At 43.1% G+C, this 21,836-nt stretch overlaps 2 protein-coding genes across 3 annotated transcripts in view; one reads left to right on the top strand and one right to left on the bottom strand.

Annotated features, from left to right (window-relative positions):
* Positions 1-17,817, top strand: part of dync1h1 (dynein, cytoplasmic 1, heavy chain 1) — a 29,250-nt gene extending 11,433 nt beyond the window's left edge. The window contains exons 29-78 of the mRNA XM_040136370.1: positions 48-207; positions 484-724; positions 825-1,008; positions 1,158-1,370; positions 1,540-1,778; positions 1,911-2,067; positions 2,154-2,378; positions 2,482-2,712; positions 2,843-2,983; positions 3,105-3,338; positions 3,568-3,774; positions 3,912-4,033; positions 4,191-4,356; positions 4,543-4,706; positions 4,835-4,964; positions 5,094-5,227; positions 5,319-5,433; positions 5,547-5,708; positions 5,857-6,071; positions 6,190-6,394; positions 6,526-6,699; positions 6,872-6,991; positions 7,162-7,282; positions 7,638-7,833; positions 8,621-8,738; positions 8,829-9,044; positions 9,126-9,338; positions 9,823-9,950; positions 10,076-10,229; positions 10,356-10,502; positions 10,696-10,846; positions 11,001-11,254; positions 11,376-11,510; positions 11,600-11,694; positions 11,829-12,003; positions 12,148-12,223; positions 12,361-12,521; positions 12,628-12,739; positions 12,848-12,908; positions 12,992-13,115; positions 13,273-13,386; positions 13,504-13,674; positions 13,868-14,085; positions 14,205-14,308; positions 15,361-15,569; positions 15,873-16,026; positions 16,209-16,351; positions 16,491-16,659; positions 16,952-17,076; positions 17,216-17,817. Of these exons, the coding sequence (XP_039992304.1) occupies positions 48-207; positions 484-724; positions 825-1,008; positions 1,158-1,370; positions 1,540-1,778; positions 1,911-2,067; positions 2,154-2,378; positions 2,482-2,712; positions 2,843-2,983; positions 3,105-3,338; positions 3,568-3,774; positions 3,912-4,033; positions 4,191-4,356; positions 4,543-4,706; positions 4,835-4,964; positions 5,094-5,227; positions 5,319-5,433; positions 5,547-5,708; positions 5,857-6,071; positions 6,190-6,394; positions 6,526-6,699; positions 6,872-6,991; positions 7,162-7,282; positions 7,638-7,833; positions 8,621-8,738; positions 8,829-9,044; positions 9,126-9,338; positions 9,823-9,950; positions 10,076-10,229; positions 10,356-10,502; positions 10,696-10,846; positions 11,001-11,254; positions 11,376-11,510; positions 11,600-11,694; positions 11,829-12,003; positions 12,148-12,223; positions 12,361-12,521; positions 12,628-12,739; positions 12,848-12,908; positions 12,992-13,115; positions 13,273-13,386; positions 13,504-13,674; positions 13,868-14,085; positions 14,205-14,308; positions 15,361-15,569; positions 15,873-16,026; positions 16,209-16,351; positions 16,491-16,659; positions 16,952-17,076; positions 17,216-17,344 (8,112 nt within the window). The 3' untranslated portion in view covers positions 17,345-17,817. The remainder of the gene's footprint in view (positions 1-47; positions 208-483; positions 725-824; positions 1,009-1,157; positions 1,371-1,539; positions 1,779-1,910; positions 2,068-2,153; positions 2,379-2,481; positions 2,713-2,842; positions 2,984-3,104; positions 3,339-3,567; positions 3,775-3,911; positions 4,034-4,190; positions 4,357-4,542; positions 4,707-4,834; positions 4,965-5,093; positions 5,228-5,318; positions 5,434-5,546; positions 5,709-5,856; positions 6,072-6,189; positions 6,395-6,525; positions 6,700-6,871; positions 6,992-7,161; positions 7,283-7,637; positions 7,834-8,620; positions 8,739-8,828; positions 9,045-9,125; positions 9,339-9,822; positions 9,951-10,075; positions 10,230-10,355; positions 10,503-10,695; positions 10,847-11,000; positions 11,255-11,375; positions 11,511-11,599; positions 11,695-11,828; positions 12,004-12,147; positions 12,224-12,360; positions 12,522-12,627; positions 12,740-12,847; positions 12,909-12,991; positions 13,116-13,272; positions 13,387-13,503; positions 13,675-13,867; positions 14,086-14,204; positions 14,309-15,360; positions 15,570-15,872; positions 16,027-16,208; positions 16,352-16,490; positions 16,660-16,951; positions 17,077-17,215) is intronic.
* A 1,080-nt stretch (positions 17,818-18,897) lies between these two features.
* LOC120794964 lies at positions 18,898-21,480 on the bottom strand. 2 transcript variants are annotated; one of them, XM_040136379.1, is made up of 5 exons: positions 21,203-21,480; positions 20,871-20,926; positions 20,668-20,739; positions 20,258-20,344; positions 18,898-20,159 (listed from the first exon to the last, which is right to left on the bottom strand). In XM_040136379.1, the coding sequence occupies exons 1-5, from the start codon at positions 21,225-21,227 to the stop codon at positions 19,515-19,517; spliced, it is 885 nt and encodes a 294-aa protein (XP_039992313.1). In that variant the 5' UTR covers positions 21,228-21,480; the 3' UTR covers positions 18,898-19,514. The 2 variants fall into 2 exon arrangements, with proteins under 2 accessions (XP_039992313.1, XP_039992312.1); XM_040136378.1 differs by having other exon boundaries at positions 20,668-20,742.
* Between the last annotated feature and the right edge of the window lie 356 nt (positions 21,481-21,836).

Consider the following 21,836-nt stretch of genomic DNA (forward strand, 5'->3'; position numbering starts at 1 on the left):
TCATTAAACTTACTTATTTCTTTTGTTGATCTGCTTCTCTGTTTTAGGCCATGGGTCGTATCTTCGTGGGTCTGTGTCAGGTGGGAGCCTGGGGCTGTTTCGATGAGTTCAATCGTCTGGAGGAGAGAATGCTGTCTGCTGTCTCCCAGCAGGTCCAGTACATCCAGGTGGCCTTGAGAGAGCACAGCAACCCAAATAGAGACAGGAGTAAGTTTTATGAGTAGGAACTGGGATGTCATAAGTATGGAGACTGTCCAGATTCAATTTGAACACCAGTTACTGTAAAAGTGGGTTTCATGATGAATCAACGAAATGGCTTCCTTCATACTTTAGGAAAAAAAAAAATCCACAATACAGAGGAAATTTTTAAAGCATACGATTCAGATGAGAGGTGGCAAATCAGTGTCTCAGCTTTATTCGCCAGCAGTTTTAACTCTCTGAGAACTGCAGTGTAAATAAGGTATCATCTGTCCCCCCTCTCAGGCGTGCCCATCACTACAGAGCTCCTGAACAAGCAGGTAAAGGTGAGCCCTGACATGGCCATCTTCATCACCATGAATCCTGGCTACGCCGGCCGTTCCAACCTTCCTGACAATCTGAAGAAGCTGTTCCGCAGCTTGGCCATGACCAAGCCTGACCGCCAGCTCATTGCACAGGTCATGCTCTACTCTCAAGGTTTCCGCACTGCTGAGATCCTTGCAAAGAAGATTGTGCCCTTCTTCAAGTATGTACTATATTTGGCTAAGAAAAGTTAAAATACTGTAGCTTTGAGAGGATTTTTAGGGGTCTTTCTTCTCTGAATTAATCCCTTGCCTCTATTTCAGGCTGTGCGACGAGCAGCTATCATCTCAGAGTCACTACGATTTTGGCCTGCGAGCTCTCAAGAGCGTGCTGATTAGCGCTGGCAATGTCAAGCGTGAACGTATCCAGAAGATCAAAAGGGAGAAGTTTGAGCGTGGAGAGGTCGTTGACGAAAATGAGATCGCTGAGAACCTTCCTGAACAGGAGGTACAAAAAAAGTTATATATTGTAGGACTTGGAAACCAACTGTTTTTTTTTCATTATTGACTTTCATACCTATGACTTTTTTCAATCCAGCTGGAAATTTCATGAGATTGAAAGGTTATTTCACTTAGTCTGTGTCCCATTTACTTTAGATCCTGATCCAGAGTGTGTGCGAGACCATGGTTCCCAAGCTGGTGGCAGAGGACATCCCTCTGCTGTTCAGCCTGCTGTCAGACGTCTTCCCTGGAGTCCAGTACCTTCGAGGAGAGATGACTGCTCTGAGAGAGGAGCTGAAGAAGGTCTGCGGGGAGATGTACCTCACATACGGAGATGGTGACGATGTGGGCAGCATGTGGGTGGAGAAGGTATGTAGCTAAATCTACTTAATATGTCTATTTAGTGCTTCTATAAATAGTTATAGGGCCCTGCTTCAGCCTCTTGAGGCACAGAATGTCCCCTATAGGTCAAGGATCAAATTCCACAGTATTCAAGTGACTTTAATTTTCTGAAACTTGGTCCTTCAACCTCTTCCAGGTGCTCCAGCTGTACCAGATCACACAGATCAACCACGGCCTGATGATGGTGGGACCTTCAGGTAGTGGAAAGACCATGGCGTGGAGGGTCCTGCTCAAAGCCTTGGAGAGGCTGGAAGGTGTTGAGGGTGTGGCCCACATCATCGACCCCAAGGCCATCAGCAAGGATCACCTTTACGGAACCCTGGACCCAAACACACGTGAATGGACCGATGGCTTGTTCACACACGTCCTCAGGAAGTGAGTTTGTTAAGTTTGGTCTTAAGGATATAAATCTACTCAGCTAATCTTGACCCTTGCAAAAAAGGTTTTGTTTTTTTTTGTTTTTTTTTTTAGAAAACTGATCTAAAATTCTTTTTCTTTCAATTCCAGGATCATTGATAATGTTCGAGGTGAACTGCAGAAGCGCCAGTGGATCATCTTTGATGGTGATGTTGACCCTGAGTGGGTTGAAAATCTCAACTCAGTCCTGGATGACAACAAGCTACTCACCCTGCCCAATGGAGAACGTCTAAGCTTACCACCCAATGTAAAAGCACAGCACTTCAAGCACAGAATTATTTGGGTCTGGTGGGAGCATTTTTATTTACCCTTAGTTTCTCTCTCTCCCCACAGGTACGTGTGATGTTTGAAGTACAGGACCTGAAGTATGCCACCTTGGCCACTGTGTCTCGCTGTGGTATGGTGTGGTTCAGTGAGGATGTCCTCAGCACTGACATGATCTTCAACAACTTCCTGGCTCGCATTCGCAGTATCCCATTGGATGAGGGAGAGGATGAAGCTCAACGCAAGAGGAAGGGCACAGAGGACGAGGAGGAGACTGCATCACCAATGCTGCAGGTAAAAGGCAGAAAATAAAGAAAATAAACCATACACCCAAAAACCACAACAAGACCTGTCAAATATTTCTTCTTTACTGATGCTCTGCTGTGTTTTACACTAGATCCAGCGTGATGCCGCAGGTATCTTGCAGCCTTACTTCACCTCCACAGGCCTGGTGATCAAGGCCTTGGAACATGCCTCAAAGATGGAGCACATCATGGACTTCACCCGTCTGCGCTGCTTGGGTTCCCTGTTCTCGATGCTGCATCAGGCTTGTCGTAATGTGGCTCTCTACAATAACAACCACCCTGACTTCCCCATGCCCATTGATCAGCTGGAGAGATACATGCAGGTAATGTTTTGTGTTCTGCTCTTTGTTCTTTATAGAACCACAGATGTCTTATCATTCGTACCTTACATCAACTTAGAGCTATATACATTTTCTTAAAACTGATACATTTTGTGGCATTATCTTTCTACAGAGGTATCTAATCTATGCCGTGCTGTGGTCCTTCTCTGGTGATGGACGGCTGAAGATGAGGGCTGAGCTTGGAGAATACATCCGTCGCATCACCACTGTGCCCCTCCCCGCCGCTCCCAATGTCCCTATCATTGACTATGAGGTACGGCCTCTGTGTGTTAAACAAGTATTGATTGTTCTCTGAGTAAATTTACAAGAAAATGCTTGTTTCTCTGTATCTGAAAGTCACAGAGGCAAACTAAATCTATTTCCTTTACATTCAGGTGCTCATCTCAGGTGAATGGCAGTCCTGGCAGGGCAAGGTACCCCAGATTGAGGTAGAGACCCACAAGGTGGCCTCCCCCGATGTCGTGGTTCCCACCCTGGACACTGTTCGTCATGAGGCTTTGCTTTACACATGGCTGGCAGAGCACAAACCACTGGTGCTGTGTGGACCTCCTGGCTCTGGAAAGACTATGACCCTGTTCAGCGCACTCAGGGCCTTGCCTGATATGGAGGTGAGAGACTCAACCAAAGAGTTCTAAGATTGATTATAAATCCTTAAAATCAGTTAATCTTGATCTTTAACAGTTGTTCTTTTTCATCAGAATTCTCAAAATTTTATATACTGCTCAATGAATACAAATGAAAAAAAAATGTTTTACAAAATTAGTAAAACTAGGGTAAAATGATATTTTGTAATTGTCAACATTTGTAATTTCCAAATTTCATCTTACACTCTACCAGGTTGTGGGTCTGAACTTCTCCAGTGCCACCACCCCAGAGCTGCTGCTGAAGACCTTTGACCACTACTGTGAGTACCGCCGTACCCCCAACGGTGTGGTACTCGCCCCCGTCCAGCTGGGAAAGTGGCTGGTGTTGTTTTGTGATGAGATCAATCTGCCGGACATGGACAAATATGGCACACAGAGAGTTATCTCTTTCCTCAGACAGGTATGATACATTGTATGCAAATAGTCACAACTGTAGCTGCAGGGTAATTGCAAAAATGATTCTCCCAATAACTTTGCCATATATTGTGATGTATTGTCCTTGTATGTTAAAAGCTCCCTTTTTGTGTTTCTTTGCAGATGGTGGAACATGGAGGTTTCTATCGCACCTCAGACCAGACTTGGGTCAAACTGGAGAGGATCCAGTTTGTTGGCGCCTGTAATCCTCCCACTGACCCTGGCAGAAAGCCACTTACACACAGGTACAGTATCACCCTTAATTTCATGAGTAGAAAATAAAGTGGTTAAATTACTTATCAATATATTGATATTATCTTAATTGCAAAACCTTGAAATGACACTTAAATAATATACTGTATATGACAAGTCCTAACACTAGCCATGTTGTGTTGTTTCTAGGTTCCTGCGTCATGTTCCTGTGGTCTATGTGGACTATCCTGGCCCAGCATCTCTTACCCAGATTTATGGAACCTTCAACCGTGCCATGCTGCGCCTCATCCCCTCCCTACGTACCTATGCTGAGCCTCTTACTGCTGCTATGGTCGAGTTCTATACCATGTCTCAGGTAAAGGAGATGACAATATATTGATAATATCAAGTTTACTAAATACTGGCACAGAAACAAGTATAATAACTAGAGGAGTATATTTTTATTGGTAACTTTTCATAGTCTGATTAAATATCCTTTCATTGACAGTATTCATATTTGCTTGCATATATTATGTAATATTATGTAATGCCCTCCCTTTAGGAGCGATTCACCCAGGACACCCAACCGCACTACATCTACTCTCCCAGAGAGATGACCCGCTGGGTGAGGGGTATATTTGAGGCCCTGCGGCCGCTTGAGACTCTACCTGTCGAGGGGCTCATCCGCATCTGGGCCCATGAGGCCCTCCGTCTCTTCCAGGATAGGTGAGTGTTAGTTACTGAGAAGCTGTGCTATATCACTCACAGTGTAGACTATGTGGTGTCATTTTTCGAAAAAAGGCATTGAAGAGTGAGCAAATGTGGACTATGTGGTTGGTTTTGCACTTTTCCAGGCTGGTTGGTGATGAAGAGAGAAGATGGACGGATGAGAACATCGACATGGTCGCTCTCAAACACTTCCCCAACATTGATAAGGAGAAGGGTCTCAACAGGCCCATCCTCTACAGCAACTGGCTCTCCAAGGTAAATTAAAGATACGGTGACTATGCTGTGATTTCTGCCTTGGCGATGTTACTGAAATGAGAAGAAATATACTCAAGTCAGTAGCCTTTCAATTTCAATTTTCACTGAGTTCCTTGTATGTGGATGCAGGACTACATCCCAGTGGAACAGGAGGAGCTGAGGGACTATGTGAAGGCCCGTCTGAAGGTCTTCTATGAAGAGGAGTTGGATGTCCCTCTGGTGCTCTTCAACGAGGTGCTGGACCACGTCCTCAGAATTGACAGGTGCGTAAAAGCCTCTGACATTTTGTAGCTCAGTCCTGCTCATTGACTTCTCGGAATTTCAAAGTTTTTACAAGGGTATATCCTTCTCTAGAATCTTCCGTCAGCCTCAGGGCCATCTCCTGTTGATCGGTGTGAGTGGAGCAGGAAAGACCACTCTGTCTCGCTTCGTAGCCTGGATGAACGGACTTAGTGTCTACCAGATCAAGGTTGGTAAAACGCATGTAAAGGTATTTGAAGTCATACTTGTTCAATTAACTGTGTGTGTTGATTGACTCTTTTTGTGTGTGTTTTTTTTTTTTTTTTTTCCCCTTCCCCCCAGGTACACAGGAAATACACTGGAGAGGACTTCGATGAGGACCTGCGTACCGTGCTGCGTCGGTCAGGCTGCAAGAACGAGAAGATTGCCTTTATAATGGATGAGTCCAACGTACTGGATTCTGGTTTCCTTGAGAGAATGAACACGCTGCTGGCCAACGGAGAGGTAACTTGCTGACATTGTTGCCCGTTGTAGAGTGCCAATTGTTACATCTTTGTGGTCCTCTGCGCTCATGTTTTTTTAAGATAAGATATCTGTTTGGGTTGTGTGCACATACACTTCAGATTCTCAATATGTTAACTGTTGTTTGTAGGTTCCTGGCCTGTTTGAGGGAGATGAGTATGCCACTTTGATGACTCAGTGTAAGGAAGGAGCCCAGAAAGAGGGCCTGATGCTCGACACACACGAAGAGCTGTACAAGTGGTTCACCAGCCAGGTCATCAGAAACCTTCATGTGGTTTTCACCATGAACCCCTCCTCAGAGGGCCTGAAGGACAGGGCTGCCACATCTCCTGCCCTTTTCAACAGGTTACTTAGACATTATAAGCACTGAGAATGAATTAATCTATTACATCAGAGAAGCCAAGGAAATGCAAGGAATTATGGAGCTTCTGTGTTAAATGAAAACTCTCCTCTCCTATTCCAGGTGTGTGCTGAACTGGTTCGGTGACTGGTCCACAGAGGCCCTTTATCAGGTGGGTAAGGAGTTCACCAGCAAGATGGATCTGGAGAAACCAAACTACAAGGTGCCAGACTACATGCCCATCGTCTATGACAAACTGCCCCAGCCACCATCTCATCGTGAGGCTATTGTCAATGGCTGTGTTTTTGTACACCAGACACTTCACCAGGTAAGGATATTTGCAGTGGTGACTGTGATTGAAGATTGTGTGGTGTGCTTTACCAGAAATTGCATATTTGGAAGCATTTAAAAAAAAAAAAAAAAAAAATGCATACTTTATATGTTATCAACTCTTTACAGGCCAACAACCGTCTGGCTAAGCGAGGTGGTCATACGATGGCCATCACTCCTCGCCACTACCTGGACTTTATCAACCAGTATGCCAACCTGTTCAATGAGAAACGCAGTGAGTTAGAGGAGCAACAGATGCACCTCAACGTTGGTCTCCGCAAGATCAAGGAGACTGTTGATCAGGTAAAATTATTTTTCATTTTACTTCATTTTGACTTGTTTGCATACATTTAGTGCCATTTCATTCCACCTATTTCTCAAAACCCGAGAAGAGTTGGTCCCCACAAACCACGAAGGTGTCATTTTTCAGTGCTTGTTCTTGTCCAATGCCCTGTTTGTTCGTCTCCTCATCAAGGTGGAGGAGCTTCGTCGTGACCTGAGAATCAAGAGCCAGGAGTTGGAGACAAAGAATGCTGCTGCCAATGACAAGCTGAAGAAGATGGTCAAAGACCAGCAGGAGGCTGAGAAGAAAAAGGTACACAGGAAGATTTTTTTTTTTTTTTTTTTCTTTCAGTAGAAGACAAACAAAGCTTGCTCGTATTAATCATTTTAACATGTTGTACAGCTATAGATGTGATCCCTTTAGTTCTGTTGTGCACAGATTTTGATTTAGTAACTCATATACTGTTACTATTGTGATTCCAGGTGATGAGCCAGGAGATCCAGGAAGCTGTGTACAAGCAGCAGGAGGTGATCAAGGACAAACAGCTGAGAGTCAAACAGGACCTGGACCAAGTGGAGCCTGCTGTTATTGAGGCTCAGAATGGTACAGTGGTCTGTTACTCACATCTGTCTTTTAATAGTGTTTTTAAATGATTTGTTGTCATGGAAGGATGGTTTGTTGTACACTTTGCTTAACAGTAAAACTATATAAATGTATTACATTGTATGCTACAGTACTATTAAGATAGAAGATTTTTTTTTTTTTTTTTTTGTCCAATAGTCATTTATCCTTCTACATTCCATTCTTCAGTATTTTTCCCGTTTTATTACAATGTTATCTCACAGTCACTTCTGGTCCAAGGGACTCCTGTTAATAACTTGATCTCTGCTTACATCCTTTTTCCATCACTGCCCCTTCTCTATCATAATTGCCAACCTTGTTCACCTGATGTTAATAGCTGTTAAGTCCATTAAGAAGCAGCACCTGGTGGAGGTGAGGTCCATGGCCAATCCACCTGCAGCCGTGAAGCTGGCCCTGGAGTCCATCTGCTTGCTCCTGGGAGAGAGCACGACTGACTGGAAGCAGATCAGATCCATCATCATGAGGGAAAACTTCATCCCGACCATTGTTAACTTTTCTGCTGAGGAGATCAGGTGAAATAAGAGAGAATGCATTCTGCAGTTTTTCACTAAAGAGCTCCCTCTCCCCCTTTGTCTCTTTCTTTCTTTCCCCCTGAGTCTGTTTCAAATTCCTCCCCTCCTCTTGCCCTGAACGCTCCCTTTCTCCCCTTCCTCGTACTACTTTCTTTCAAACACATTCCTCTTTCCACCTAACTAGCGGTGAGTTCTATTAAGCGGCAGCACCTAGTAGAAGTGCGGGCTATGACCAATCCCCCAGCTGCAGTCAAACTGGCTCTGGAGTCTATCTGTCTTATGCTGGGCGAGGAGACCAATGACTGGAAAAAAATCAGACAAGTTATTATCAGGGACAATTTCATCAGCAGCATAGTCAACTTTTCTTCTGAGGAAATGAGGTACTGGTGTCAAAATGTCCGTTTAGTCTTTATCTAATGGAAGCTCAAATTATATTTGATCAGTATATTAATCAAGTGGCACCTGTGATTATTACTTGATTTTAGGATTCTGGATGAAATTCATTGGTTGATTTTTGTTGAATCACAACATGAACTGATGGTAACTTGTGGTTGACTTACTGAAACCTATCCTGGCAAGTGGTCATTTTCATGATTCTTCATTTATCACCATAAAGATAGAAATTGAACCCCTTCCCCAAGCCAAACAAATTTAATCCTGTTCAATACTCTTTTAATTCATATTTAATTTCCAGTGATTTATGATAATTTTCCCATAGTTCATATAAGAGTTTTTGTAAATGGAGCTGCTGTATTCTAACTTCTCGGACTGTTTCTTCTTTATCCAGTGACTCCATCCGTGAGAAGATGAAGAAGAACTATCTCTCCAACCCAAGCTACAACTATGACCAAGTCAATAGGGCCTCTCTGGCCTGTGGGCCTATGGTGAAATGGGCGATTGCTCAGGTAAGAAACCCCAACAATATGAAAATGAAAATAATAACTGGGTAAAAAGAGCACTCCTTTTAACGCATACCATGTTCTTCACTCTTGTAGCTCAATTATGCTGACATGCTGAAGCGTGTGGAGCCTCTGCGTAATGAACTGCAGAAGCTTGAGGATGATGCCAAGGACAACAAGACGAAGGCAGAAGAGGTAGAGCAGATGATCAGAGACCTGGAGGCTAGCATCGCTCGCTACAAGGAAGAGTATGCCGTCCTCATCTCAGAGGCCCAGGCCATTAAGGCCGACCTGGCTGCCGTTGAGGCTAAGGTAACTGGTCATTAACTGTTTTATTTTATTTTTTTTAAGTATCTTGCAGCATTCTCCTGAACTCTTGGTCTCTCCTCTCAGGTGAACCGCAGCACAGCCCTACTGAAGAGTCTGTCAGCTGAAAGGGAACGCTGGGAGAAGACCAGTGAGACCTTCAAGAACCAGATGTCCACCATTGCTGGAGACTGTTTGCTCTCTGCAGCATTCATTACCTATGCTGGCTACTTTGAGCAACAGATGAGACAGAACCTGTTCACTACTTGGTCTCACCACCTACAGCAGGCCAACATTCAGGTACTTAAAGCTCTGATACACATGGCCTACGTCACTTTTGATCATCACATCTACAAATCTCGACCTCATTCACATTACGTGGTTTGGTTGGGTGGGTGGCTGGGTGGATGGTTGGGTGGATAGATACTGTATTACACTTTTTACTGTGGTTGCTAAGCTCATTGACAAAAGATGTTAAAAGGTCACCAAAATTACACCTATTTGTTGATTGCTCAGGATTTACAAAGGATGTTATAATCATAAGAAGCTGTGCTAAAGTAAGTTTCTAGCCATAGAGAGGAACACAGTGAGTTTATATCTTGAAACTGGGACTTCAATATGGAATTTTTGTTTGATTGTTGTTTAACAATGTCTCAAATCAAATTTCAGGTGGCCAACCGCAAATAATGAGCACATACGCGACCATAGCACAGGCGCATAGTTTGCATTTCTTGTAATCTAGTGTCAGGTACCTAACTCCATTTGGCCTAAATTTCTCCCTCAGTTCCGTACGGATATTGCCAGAACTGAGTACTTGTCCAATGCTGATGAGAGGCTCCGCTGGCAAGCCAACTCCCTCCCAGCTGATGACCTCTGCACCGAAAATGCCATCATGCTCAAGAGGTTTAACAGGTCAGTAGCTTTCTTTTCCAGTATTTTCATAACTGTTATGAAAATACTGAGCATTTCTGAGCACTAATTGGTTGAGTTGGACTTTAAATCCATATTAATTTATTTGATACCATTGCCCTTTCTAGGTACCCACTCATCATCGATCCATCAGGCCAAGCCACAGAATTCATAATGAATGAGTACAAAGACCGCAAGATCACTAGAACCAGTTTCCTGGATGATGCCTTCAGGAAGAATCTAGAGAGTGCCTTGCGTTTTGGAAATCCACTGCTGGTCCAGGTAACAGCAGTTAGTTCACATTGCCAGCATTAATTGTGCACTACATGATCAATGTCCACTGACCTTGTATTTATCACGGATTTGTTTATTCATGTTTTTTTGTTTTGTTTTTTTTCTCCTTTTAAGGATGTAGAAAGTTACGACCCTATCCTAAACCCAGTGCTGAACAGAGAGGTCCGCAGGACTGGAGGACGTGTCCTCATCACCCTCGGAGACCAGGACATCGATCTGTCACCTTCATTTGTCATCTTCCTCTCCACACGAGACCCAACGGTGAGTAGATTATCATTCAGGTTTCATCTGTAGATAAAGTAAGATTATTAGACAGTGTTTAACTAATTTTAATAGGTATAAGTCTATCAACCAAGTGTAGTCTAGCCATAGACTGGAATAGAGCATTTCTTTCTTTAAAATTATTGTACAAAGAAGTTAATCTGTTTTTATACGGTGTCTCTTGTGTATGCAGGTCGAGTTCCCACCAGACTTGTGTTCTCGTGTGACATTTGTCAACTTCACTGTGACACGCAGCAGCCTGCAGAGCCAGTGTCTCAACGAGGTCCTAAAGGCTGAGAGGCCTGACGTGGATGAGAAACGCTCTGACCTCCTCAAACTGCAAGGTGAGACAGAGGCACAATGACAGGGCACAGCTGGAGAGGACAATGATGAGCAATGACAGGGATGCAAGATAATTCAGACTTGGGTCTCGGTGGTAGGTGTTCACTGAAATGAGAAATCCCCTCAGTAACTCTCCTCTTTTTTTTTTTTTTTTAGGTGAGTTCCAGCTGCGTCTGCGTCAACTGGAGAAATCCCTGCTGCAGGCCCTCAATGAGGTTAAGGGCCGCATCCTTGATGACGACACCATCATCACCACCCTGGAGAACTTGAAGAAGGAGGCAGCCGAGGTGACTAGAAAGGTGGAGGAGACGGATATCGTCATGGCTGAGGTGGAGGCTGTGTCACAGCAGTATCTATCTCTGTCTTCTGCCTGCAGCAGCATCTACTTTACCATGGAGGCTCTTAACCAGGTCTGGATACATCTTACTTGCACTTTCACTCAATCCCTTTAAGTCTCTCACTCACAAATTGATCTGTAAACTATGAGACACATTTCCATACTAAGTTAATGTTTTATGTATCTTGTTCCAGATGCACTTCCTGTACCAGTACTCTCTTCACTTTTTCCTGGACACCTACCACACGGTGCTGTATGAGAACCCCAACCTCAAGGGCATTAGTGATCATTCACAGAGACTTGCTGTCATCACGAAGGACCTCTTCCAGGTTTGAACCACACATATTGATAATGAGAGGCTCATTTTCTTTGGTATGAATAGAATAGAAATGTTATTTGTCTATTTTCTTGCATATAGGTGGCGTTCAACAGAGTAGCCAGAGGTATGCTGCACCAAGACCACATTACTTTTGCCATGCTGCTGGCTAAGATCAGTCTGAAGGGCATGACCAGGTGAGACACCTATATTATGGAAAGAATATTGCAAAAAATATTACCTAGTTCAAGCTGTAGTATTACATAAAACGGTGTTGCCAGTTAACATCAACCAGCACAAATGTGAACCATTTAAATCCACCTCTTTCCAGTGAGCCCTCATACGATGCAGAGTTCCAGCATTTCCTGCGCGGTAAGGAGATTGTTCTGACTGGCATGTCACTGCCTAAGGTGAAGGGTCTGACATCAGACCAGAGTGAGGCGATGGTCCGTCTCAGCCGCCTGCCAGCATTTAAAGACTTGGTGGCCAAAGTTGAGGCTGATGAGGTGAGTATTGACAGATACTTGTTGGTCTGTTAGCACTTACAGAATCTGAGCACACTAAGAATCTGAGAGTACCTGTTAATAAACTACTTCCTTTGATTTATGAAATGAATCAGTGATTTTTATTGCTTTGTTTTGTTACTTCAGCAATTCTTCATGTGGATTGAGAGCAACACTCCAGAGCTGGCTGTTCCGTATTTGTGGTCAGAGGAGAAGCAGTCCAGTGAGTATATGGACTTGTCACGTTTTTAAAATGATGCAGCATAATTCTTAATGCCAAGCAGGTATGGAATTTCATATTTTTATGAATACATAACCTACTGTACTCTGACCTGTCCATCTTCCTTTTGTCTTCCTCAGCTACCATTGGCCAGGCAGTGCATCAGCTATTGCTAATTCAGGCCTTCCGCCCTGACCGTCTGTTGGCCATGTCGCACATTTTCGTCTCAAAGGTGCTAGGAGAGACTTTCATGAACATCATCGAGCAGCCTCTTGACCTGGCTGTTATTATTGACAGTGAGGTAATGTCAAATATTGCTTCAATAATTTTCATTCCAGAGGGCTTTACCGTTGTCAGGTGTCAGACTGTCGAGGCTGTTGCTGACACCCCTCTTCTTGCGTCTGTAGGTGAAGCCCAGCACCCCAGTGTTGATGTGCTCTGTACCAGGTTATGATGCCAGCGGGCTGGTCAGAGATCTGGCTGCTGAGCAGAACAAACAAATCACTTCCATCTCTATTGGTAAGGAAGGAGTCATCTCCTAACTCTTAATTTTAATTTTTTTAGTTACCTAAGTCACAGGTTTTAGTGAGGATATTCCAAATGTTTCTGTTCTTCCACTGCCCACAGGTTCAGCTGAAGGCTTCAATAAGGCTGACAGAGATATCAACACTGCTGTCAAGTCTGGCAGGTGAGTAATGATGTTCATGTGTATTTGTGAGAATGTAAACTCCGTTTAGTTGTACTTCTATCCTGACTGTTTTCATCCTGCAGGTGGGTGATGTTGGAGAACGTCCACCTGGCCCCCGGGTGGCTGATGCAGCTGGAGAAGAAGCTCCACTCTATGCAGCCTCACGCCAGCTTCAGGCTTTTCCTGACAATGGAGATCAACCCCAAGGTAAACCAGATCATTCATAAAAATGTAAATAACATTTTATAAGCATGGCATTGAAGACTTCAGTCATAGTACAGCTATGAACTCATTCTCACCTGTATTCTTAAAGTTCCTGTTCTTTTACACTTCTCAAATTCTCAGTACTGTGTTTTCCTGCCAGGTGCCAGTGAATCTGCTTCGTGCTGGTCGTATCTTTGTGTTTGAGCCGCCTCCTGGTGTCAAAGCCAACATGCTCAGGACCTTCAGCAGCATCCCCGTGGGTCGCATGTGCAAGGTAACTTGAGATAGGTTAACCAACATACACTATAGTTTAATAATTAACATTCTGCATCTGCTTCCTCAACATTTGCAATCTGAATGACTTATTTTTTTTTCTTCCATGTTTCTACAGGCTCCCAACGAGCGTGCTCGTCTCTACTTCCTGCTGGCTTGGTTCCATGCAGTCATTCAGGAGCGTCTGCGCTATGCACCACTGGGATGGTCCAAGAAATATGAGTTTGGAGAGTCTGACCTCCGCTCTGCCTGTGATACTGTTGACACCTGGCTGGACGACACTGCTAAGGTTGAGAAACTTATATCAACAACCCATAAATTCATATAGTTCTTACTAGCTGTTCTACAAAATTTATCTGGTAAATTACTGAAGTATTAGTTTTGACCATGTGTTTAAAAATACGACAACCTTGTCATGCTTTGCCTCTACATACACACACACACACACACACACACACACACACACACACACACATACACAGGGTCGTCAGAACATCGCACCAGACAAGATTCCGTGGGCAGCTCTGAAAACCCTGATGGCCCAGTCCATCTATGGCGGCCGCATCGACAATGAGTTTGATCAGCGTCTGCTCATCACCTTCCTGGAGCGCATCTTCACCAAGGGCAGCTTTGACAGCGAGTTCAAACTGGCTCTCAAAGTTGACGGACACAAGGACATCAAGATGCCCGATGGCATACGGTCAGTAGTGGCTGGCTTTTAGCTTTTAAAATTGCATCACTCCTACGCTGTTGAATATTGAAAGACTGCTCCTGATGACCTCCGCCAGTAAAGTTTGATTGTAATTTTGTTTGTGACAGGCGCGAGGAGTTCATGCACTGGGTAGAGATGCTTCCCGACACACAAACTCCATCTTGGCTCGGGTTGCCTAGCAATGCTGAGAAGGTCCTGCTCACCACTCAGGGTATGCTGCAACTGGTGATCTTCATCATATGTACCCTGTTGTTTTGTCACAACAACTGGAACACCGAAGCTGTTCAGATGTCCTGTATTCACAAGACAGATCATTAACGATCTCTCTCTCTCTATTCTAGTGTCTTAACTCTTACTTTGACAGGGTGTCCCAGTGCAGTGAAGTGGTCGAGAGCTCATATTTTTGCATCTGCTTTGGGCAGAATACTGTGTGTGGTGGCAAAGAATATGTTAAGGGTGCTCCCTCTGCTAATCTCTCATCTTCTCATCAGTGCACTTCACCAGATAGTTTTCTATGGCTTAACAAGTAGCTCCTAGTTGTAGTCTTGTGTATCGTAGTCATACAGTTAAGCTCTGTAGTTGTAGCCTAGCTGTAGTCTATAGCCATCATACTTTAAGAGGTGCTCTGCCCAAAGGAAGGGTGTGTGTCTCCTCACCCTCCAGCAGCTGTATTTCACAGCCATCATGTCGCTTTGCTAAATTACAATCCCGACCCCACCCTCAGATCAGAACTCAAAACAGCCACACACCTCCCCGTCCTCTTTGCTTCCCATGATATCCTCCCTCCCCGTTTTGTCAGATTGATTCCCAGACCTCCACCAAACTCCCGCAATCCCAGCTGCTGAAGCATCTACCCCTTGGCCCACCCTCAACACTCCCTGTCCCCTTCATCTTCAATCCCATCCCATGTTTTTCTCCCTCAAAACCTGACACCCTACGTTTGTTACGTTCATTTCTTTTACAGGTCCAGTCAGTCAAGAATGCAGTTAATTTATCCATTTGGGATCTAAGTTGAATGGCTGCGTTTGATGGAAATGTTGCCTTAAGCCTTGTGTGTCTTTTGTCCTACCCAGTGTAGTCCTAATTTGTCTGTCTTGCCCAGTTTGTTTTGTTATAACAAAGCCTTTTGTTAAAGCATCCTTGAGGTAAGTTATTTGTTTTTGTTCCACAATTAATTTCTTCTCCTCCCCACCTCCCACCATGGCCTTGTGTTCTCCTCCACTTCCCTTCCCGCTCACTCGCTCCCTCCGCCGGGCTGCGCAGGCACTGACATGATGGGTAAGATGCTGAAAATGCAGATGTTGGAGGATGAGGATGACCTTGCCTATGAGACGGAGAAGAAGGAGCGCGCTTCATCCACATCTGACGCCCAGCCGGCCTGGATGAGGACCCTCCACACCACTGCCAGCAACTGGCTGCAGCTCATGCCCCAAACAGTCAATCCACTCAAACGCACAGTGGAAAACATCAAGGTAAAGGCAGAAATAAGAGGAAAGATGGTTGGCACGCAGACTTCAGGAGATAAACCTAAAATAATGTGTATTCTCCGCAAGAAGCTGCGCAACATCGTTGTGAATAACTTATGTGTATTGTTTTGTTATGTTTAAATTTTTTGTGCTTGACCCATGAGGTAATGAGGAAAAATAAGAAGAGAAAAAAAACGGGGGTTTGAATTTCAGTAGATGAATATGTATTTACTTTTTGTGTTTCACTAATGCATCTGCCAAGCGTCTTCATTTGTTTTAATGCCTCCTTCATCCAAACACAACCACCAGGACCCACTGTTTAGGTTCTTTGAGCGTGAGGTGAAGATGGGCGGCAAGATGCTGCAGGAGGTCCGTCAGGATCTGTCCGATGTGGTGCAAGTGTGTGAGGGCAAGAAGAAGCAGACCAACTACTTGCGCACACTCATCAGTGACCTTGTTAAAGGTAAACTTGTACATTTTCACTCAGATTTGTTTGTTTTTTGTACTTTTTTTTGAAGACAAATGAAATAATACAGGGAAATCAATGCACACTTAAAAGCCCTTACTGTCCGTCTTGACCAGCAGAATGTCATTGATCAGATTATAGTTTGCGTGAACAACTATCGTATACGTCTGTCTCTGCAGGCATTCTCCCTCGCAGCTGGTGTCGGTACACAGTCCCAACCTCCATGACTGTGATCCAGTGGGTGGCAGACTTCAGTGAGAGAATCAAACAGCTTCAGCAGATTTCCCAGGGAGCTGCCAGCGGGGGTGCAAAGGAACTGAAGGTAGATTGCTTAACTGTTTGTGTACATCATCATCAAACAACCTGTGAGTCTTAAATAATATGATAGATTCCTCAAAAACTGACAGAGTCACTCATAGTACTGTTATATTCTTCTTCTCCTTCTGTCCCCACTTCACCAGAACATCCACGTGTGCCTCGGCAGCCTGTTTGTACCAGAGGCTTATATCACTGCAACCCGCCAGTATGTGGCTCAGGCGAACAGCTGGTCTCTGGAAGAGCTGTGTCTAGAGGTCAATGTCACCACTGCCCAAGGCGCCTCACTGGATGCCTGCAGCTTCGGCATCAAAGGTCAGACGAGCAGAGCCCAAAAAATACGATTAAACAGTTACTCTGCATTTAAATAAGTTGTCATTAGAAGACATGAACTGAAGTATGTCCTCTTTTTAAATACCTTTTTAAAACTAAAAAAGGAACGCTCCCACCCATATTATAACCCCCTAATCATCAGTGGCAGGTACTCACAGAACTCTTTAAAAATATACATCAAATTGAACGTTACCAAAAGGTAACTGAGTTCTAATATATTGTAAAATGTAGTTTCAAGGTGTCCAATGTTGAACTTGTTCACTGTGTCTTCCAGGTCTGAAACTGCAGGGAGCTACTTGTGCCAACAACAAGCTGTCTCTGTCCACCTCCATCTCCACGGAGCTGCCCCTCACTCAGCTCCGCTGGATCAAGCAAAGCAATGCTGAGAAGAGACACATGGTATGTATATGGATACACAACGGTACATCTTTCCATGTAACGATCAAGATTTTTTAGAGGATTTAGAAACGCTGAGGCCATTAAAATTAGTTTTTGGTTCTGCTTTTTTCATCTCATTTTCTTTTTCTTCTCACTGCAGGTGACTCTGCCCGTATACCTGAACTTCACCAGGTCCGACCTCATCTTCACTGTTGACTTTGACATCGCCACCAAGGAAGATCCACACAGCTTCTATGAGCGTGGAGTTGCTATCCTGTGCACAGAGTAAATGAAACAAGTCATTCCTTAAGACCAGAGAGTCTTGACTATTAAACCACACTTCATCTCTTACATTCATTACCTAGCAAGCACATATTTTAAAAAGTAGTGTGTAGCCTGTTTCATTCCAGTATAAAACGTAGGTCGCAACATTTGTGGAGCAGTAACAAACGTGTACGTATTCTTAGTGTTTTTGGAAAGTGTCTTAGAAGGTCATGGGAATGTTGTCAGATGGTAAATGGTGAGGAAAAGAAATGTGGAAAAGTAAAGTTGAAAGGAAAACGTGTTTTTTATGAAAGAACCTGTATGTTTTTAGATTGAATAAAGCCTGCTGGAAGGACAAAGAAATGAACTGCATTAATGACTTCAGTGCGGTCTTTGTGTACTAGTAAATGTTTGATTTAAAGTCAGTATCATACACTGCATTTACTTTTTAATGAACAACAGTAAAGTAAAATACAGCAAGGCCTGTAAAGTTGTCCATCCGTGCCAATTTAAGATATTATTTGTGATAGGAGAATAAGGGCTTTAGGTTTTCATAGCTCTGGGAAGTCAACAGCACTCAGACTTGCACATTTTTATTTCACTTCCACTACTGTGTCCATTTACTCTGCCAATCACTCAATGTTACTTGTCCTCAGACTATCAAGGACTTCTTGAGACAAACTTCAAAGTCAATTACAAATTCACTGACAAGATCAAAGAAGTGCAGATAATGTTCATTGTTTTTTATGCTCAATGAAACTGACATGATAGACAAGGAAACAGTTTGTCCTAATTGAAATATGTCTGGAACCATTTTGGTGAGAATAGATTCTTTGTCACTGTTAGACACTTCTCTCAGGGAAATCACACTGTTGTCTTCTATTAATTAGGGTCAGAAAACTCTCTATTGAACAGTTTCGAAGAGAATTAGCCCACTGACCTTCATATAAATTTGCATTTGAGATGGTTTCTTGTTTCAGACTGTTGCAAAGTGACTGTTCTCCAGTCGTAAACACCCGATAATGAAAGAAAAAGATGTTCACATGGTAACAGACATTAATTTATGAATTTAAGTCCCTGTCCTACATCACTGTCTTCATGATGATGATACATTTTATCAGCTTGTTATCCAAACCTTTATTCAAACAGTGTGAAGGTTTCACCAACAGCAACTTACTAGGTGCTGAGAGGAAAAATAAAGTAAAAGTTAAATTTTCAATGTGTTACTGCCACCTGCTGGTTGGAGGGATAAAGTTTAAACACTATTAAAGGAGGAAATGAAACTAGATAACTGCAAGCTTTTTGAGGAAAAGACAAATCTGAGGAAGTTTCCAAACACTTGAACAAATCTGTAAGAAATGGATATAAGGTTTAAGGTCATGTCTGCAAAACATGGAAAAAACATGAAATATATTGACACTCCTGTTGCATGTCCTTCAAGACTGAAAAAAATTGATCTAGTTGTGCATTTTTAATTTGTCCCCATTTTAAAATGTAGATGCTATATTGATTTCCAGGAGGAATTTACACAACCTATGTATAGGCTGTATAAATTAGTAAATCTACAGCACTGCAGTCTGTGAGAGAAATGACGATTTATTTTCCAGTAAGAACCTCAAACATAAAGCCAAAGCTACACAGGAATGGCTTAAAAACAAAGACTGAAACTGGTGAATACTTACGTAATCTGTCTTTCCTCATTTAGATCCATTTGTAGAAAGTAAATTGGAGCAGCTGATGTTTTACCAAAAACTTGATTTTTAAGGGGGACCTGTGACTATAATTCAGGTGAGCTGTAAGTCACTGAATGCCATCTTAAAATCAGGGAGGGCTCAAGCTTCACTATCCAGTGCACTGGTAGGTACTTATTTAGCTTATTTGAACACAAACAAGCTGTATCATGTTAACAAAAAAAAAGGTTCCTCTTTTATTGTGAAAATGTACAGTTTCTTTATTGCCAGTGCATAGGTTGTACTTTGGTCTATCACTGGGTCCAGGTTACTATTGTAATTCCTCCAAGCAAAACAAAAATCAAAATTGCTCAAAATGAGGCAATCAGCACAATATGTGACACCTGTGAGACATTCAAAATTACTGGAGGTAGAAAAATAAACCAAAGTGCATTTTAAAGTAACTATTTACAGTATTTCATTCCACCTTAAATCATATAAGGAATTTAATATGACTGCAGTACTTCATTCTGTTGGTCCATGGTCAGATGCAGAGTCCACTGCCTCTTGTTTGTCTTCCATGTTGACAACACACTGCCTCTTTCTTTGCCCCAGTTCCACCACTTCTGCTCCAGGGAGCCCCAGCTTTCTCTTGTAAAGAGATCTGAGGTTACATGGGCTGGGGGATCTCTCAGAGGAGCTATCCAGCATCCAGGACGAGCTCCCTCCCACTGGGGTGATTGGTCCAGGTGTTTGAGGTGTGGAGGATCTTGTAGCGTGCAAGCCTGAATCATCAACTTGCAATCCGATATCCATGATTTGGGCATGCATTGTTGAATCATTTGGCATTTCCGCAGTTGGATCTCTACAACCGTCCTTGTCACTGTGGGAGGGCAGAGTGTCAAGCTCACAGACCCACAGCTCAGAGTCACTCCCACATTTCATCTGCACATCCAAAAGATGTTGCTGCTCTGTTACAGGATCTCTCATCCCACTTCTCATCATTTCTCTGAGGGCGACAGAAGCAGGATGATGAAGGATAAATCTCCTGCTCCGGCCCGAAAACCGACATCCTCCGCCTTGTCCCTGCTGCCTTGTTCGTCTGGAGACACCGACATCGATGTTTGACTCATCCGAATCCTCAGAGCTCCCATCGTACGGGTCCAAAAACTACAATCATAAGCACATGTGCATTCATTCATAAACCCATAGAAGAGCGGGATGCTTTTGCACCAAACATGGATTGTTAGTGAAAGGAGAACGCTTACCAAAGAATAACAACCATGCCTTGCTGCAGGCTTCAGCGGCAGTGTCCGACGTACTGTCCCACACTCCGGTGCACTGCTCACACATCCCTGATCAACGAGGAAATTCAGTGATTTTGCATCGACAAGACAGTAATTCATTTTTACATTAAGGAGCTCAGTGCATGCTGGAACTCAGGTGATGGGCATATAGTGTCAGTCTCTCTAGGGAAGAAATCAAATTTGATCCTGTTTGAAAACAAGAATTCATGGAGAAATCCAGTGGAGAATGTCCTATATCTAGAACTGGGCTTAACCGCTTATTTAGCCATTTAAAATATACACATACCATATAAATGAACACTGTCACTCGTCCATTTGTGCTCATTGTGTCATTCTGTGTGTAATGTTCACAATCAAAACAAAAGCAATACCATAGTGCTGGTGTCCGACCATCTTGGACTGATTTCTGAGTCACTATCAGTGCTGGACTCCACTTTACACATCTCCTGACGGAAAACACACTCCAGGTCACTCCGGCCCACATTTATATGTCAAAGCAAGTGATATAGAATTTTGCAGCTGATAAAGACACGTGATCATTCTCGGATATGTTGATGTAATGTGCTTATCTCACCAGGTATTTCAAAGCAAGTTGGTCCATGTTGTTTGGTATATGTCTATCACTGTGATCTAAATGGACAAAAGACATATAAATATATATATATATAAATTTGTATTGCAATAATAATGCATGTAAGATCAATCAAACACATACAGCTGAATTTGTGGTTGCAAAATGTTATGTATAAGGTACTAAAATTATAACTTAAAGCCGTGCAGTAGGGAACTGGTCATGCAGTAGCAAAATACCAAGGAAATAAATGATATATCAGCCCTGCTGCCCATGTGACAAAAATTTAGCGTTAGTATGGGAACATTTTTGAACGAAACACGCTCGAAACCCACCTTGTCGTCTTCTCCTACATGCCATGACATCTGGCGCCCGTAACTTTTCTGGACCGAGGAAAAAGTAAAACACTGAAATAGTTTCGTTGTTGTGCAGCCAAGCAAGGTCGCGGATTAATCAACCACCGGAGTCCCACGTGCCTTTGATATGATGCGGCGAAGTGTGACCGCCGGTGAGCAGCGCGAGCGGGACACACAGAGATTACACGAGCTCAAGACGCCACTGAGTTTGCTCATCTCAACGTTTTAACAAAATAACACGTCCGGTGATTTTTTTTTTTCAAAATAAAACTCTTATAGAACTCGTTGCTGCTGAGTACAGCATTGTTTGTCCAAAATGTAATTTTTTTTTTGTCGCTTATTTCTCTTTTTTTGTCGCTTAATTCGATGATGCTTTACCACAATTTAACCTAAGCCAGTATTTTTATATAAATTTTGTTACGCCTGTAATACAGTTTCAAAAGCAGTAAAAGGCGTTTACTGATTTTACTAAAAGCAGATAAAGCTCTAAAGGATTTTGTGGGGTGAAACATTAATATAACCTATACCACCGATGTGTAATATAAGTGAATGTATCCTGTTGTACTGGTTCATGTTCCCAAACGAACAATTTGAAACATATGGTTAAAAATAG

Source organism: Xiphias gladius, chromosome 10 (assembly GCF_016859285.1).
Source record: "Xiphias gladius isolate SHS-SW01 ecotype Sanya breed wild chromosome 10, ASM1685928v1, whole genome shotgun sequence".
Lineage (NCBI taxonomy): Eukaryota > Metazoa > Chordata > Actinopteri > Istiophoriformes > Xiphiidae > Xiphias > Xiphias gladius.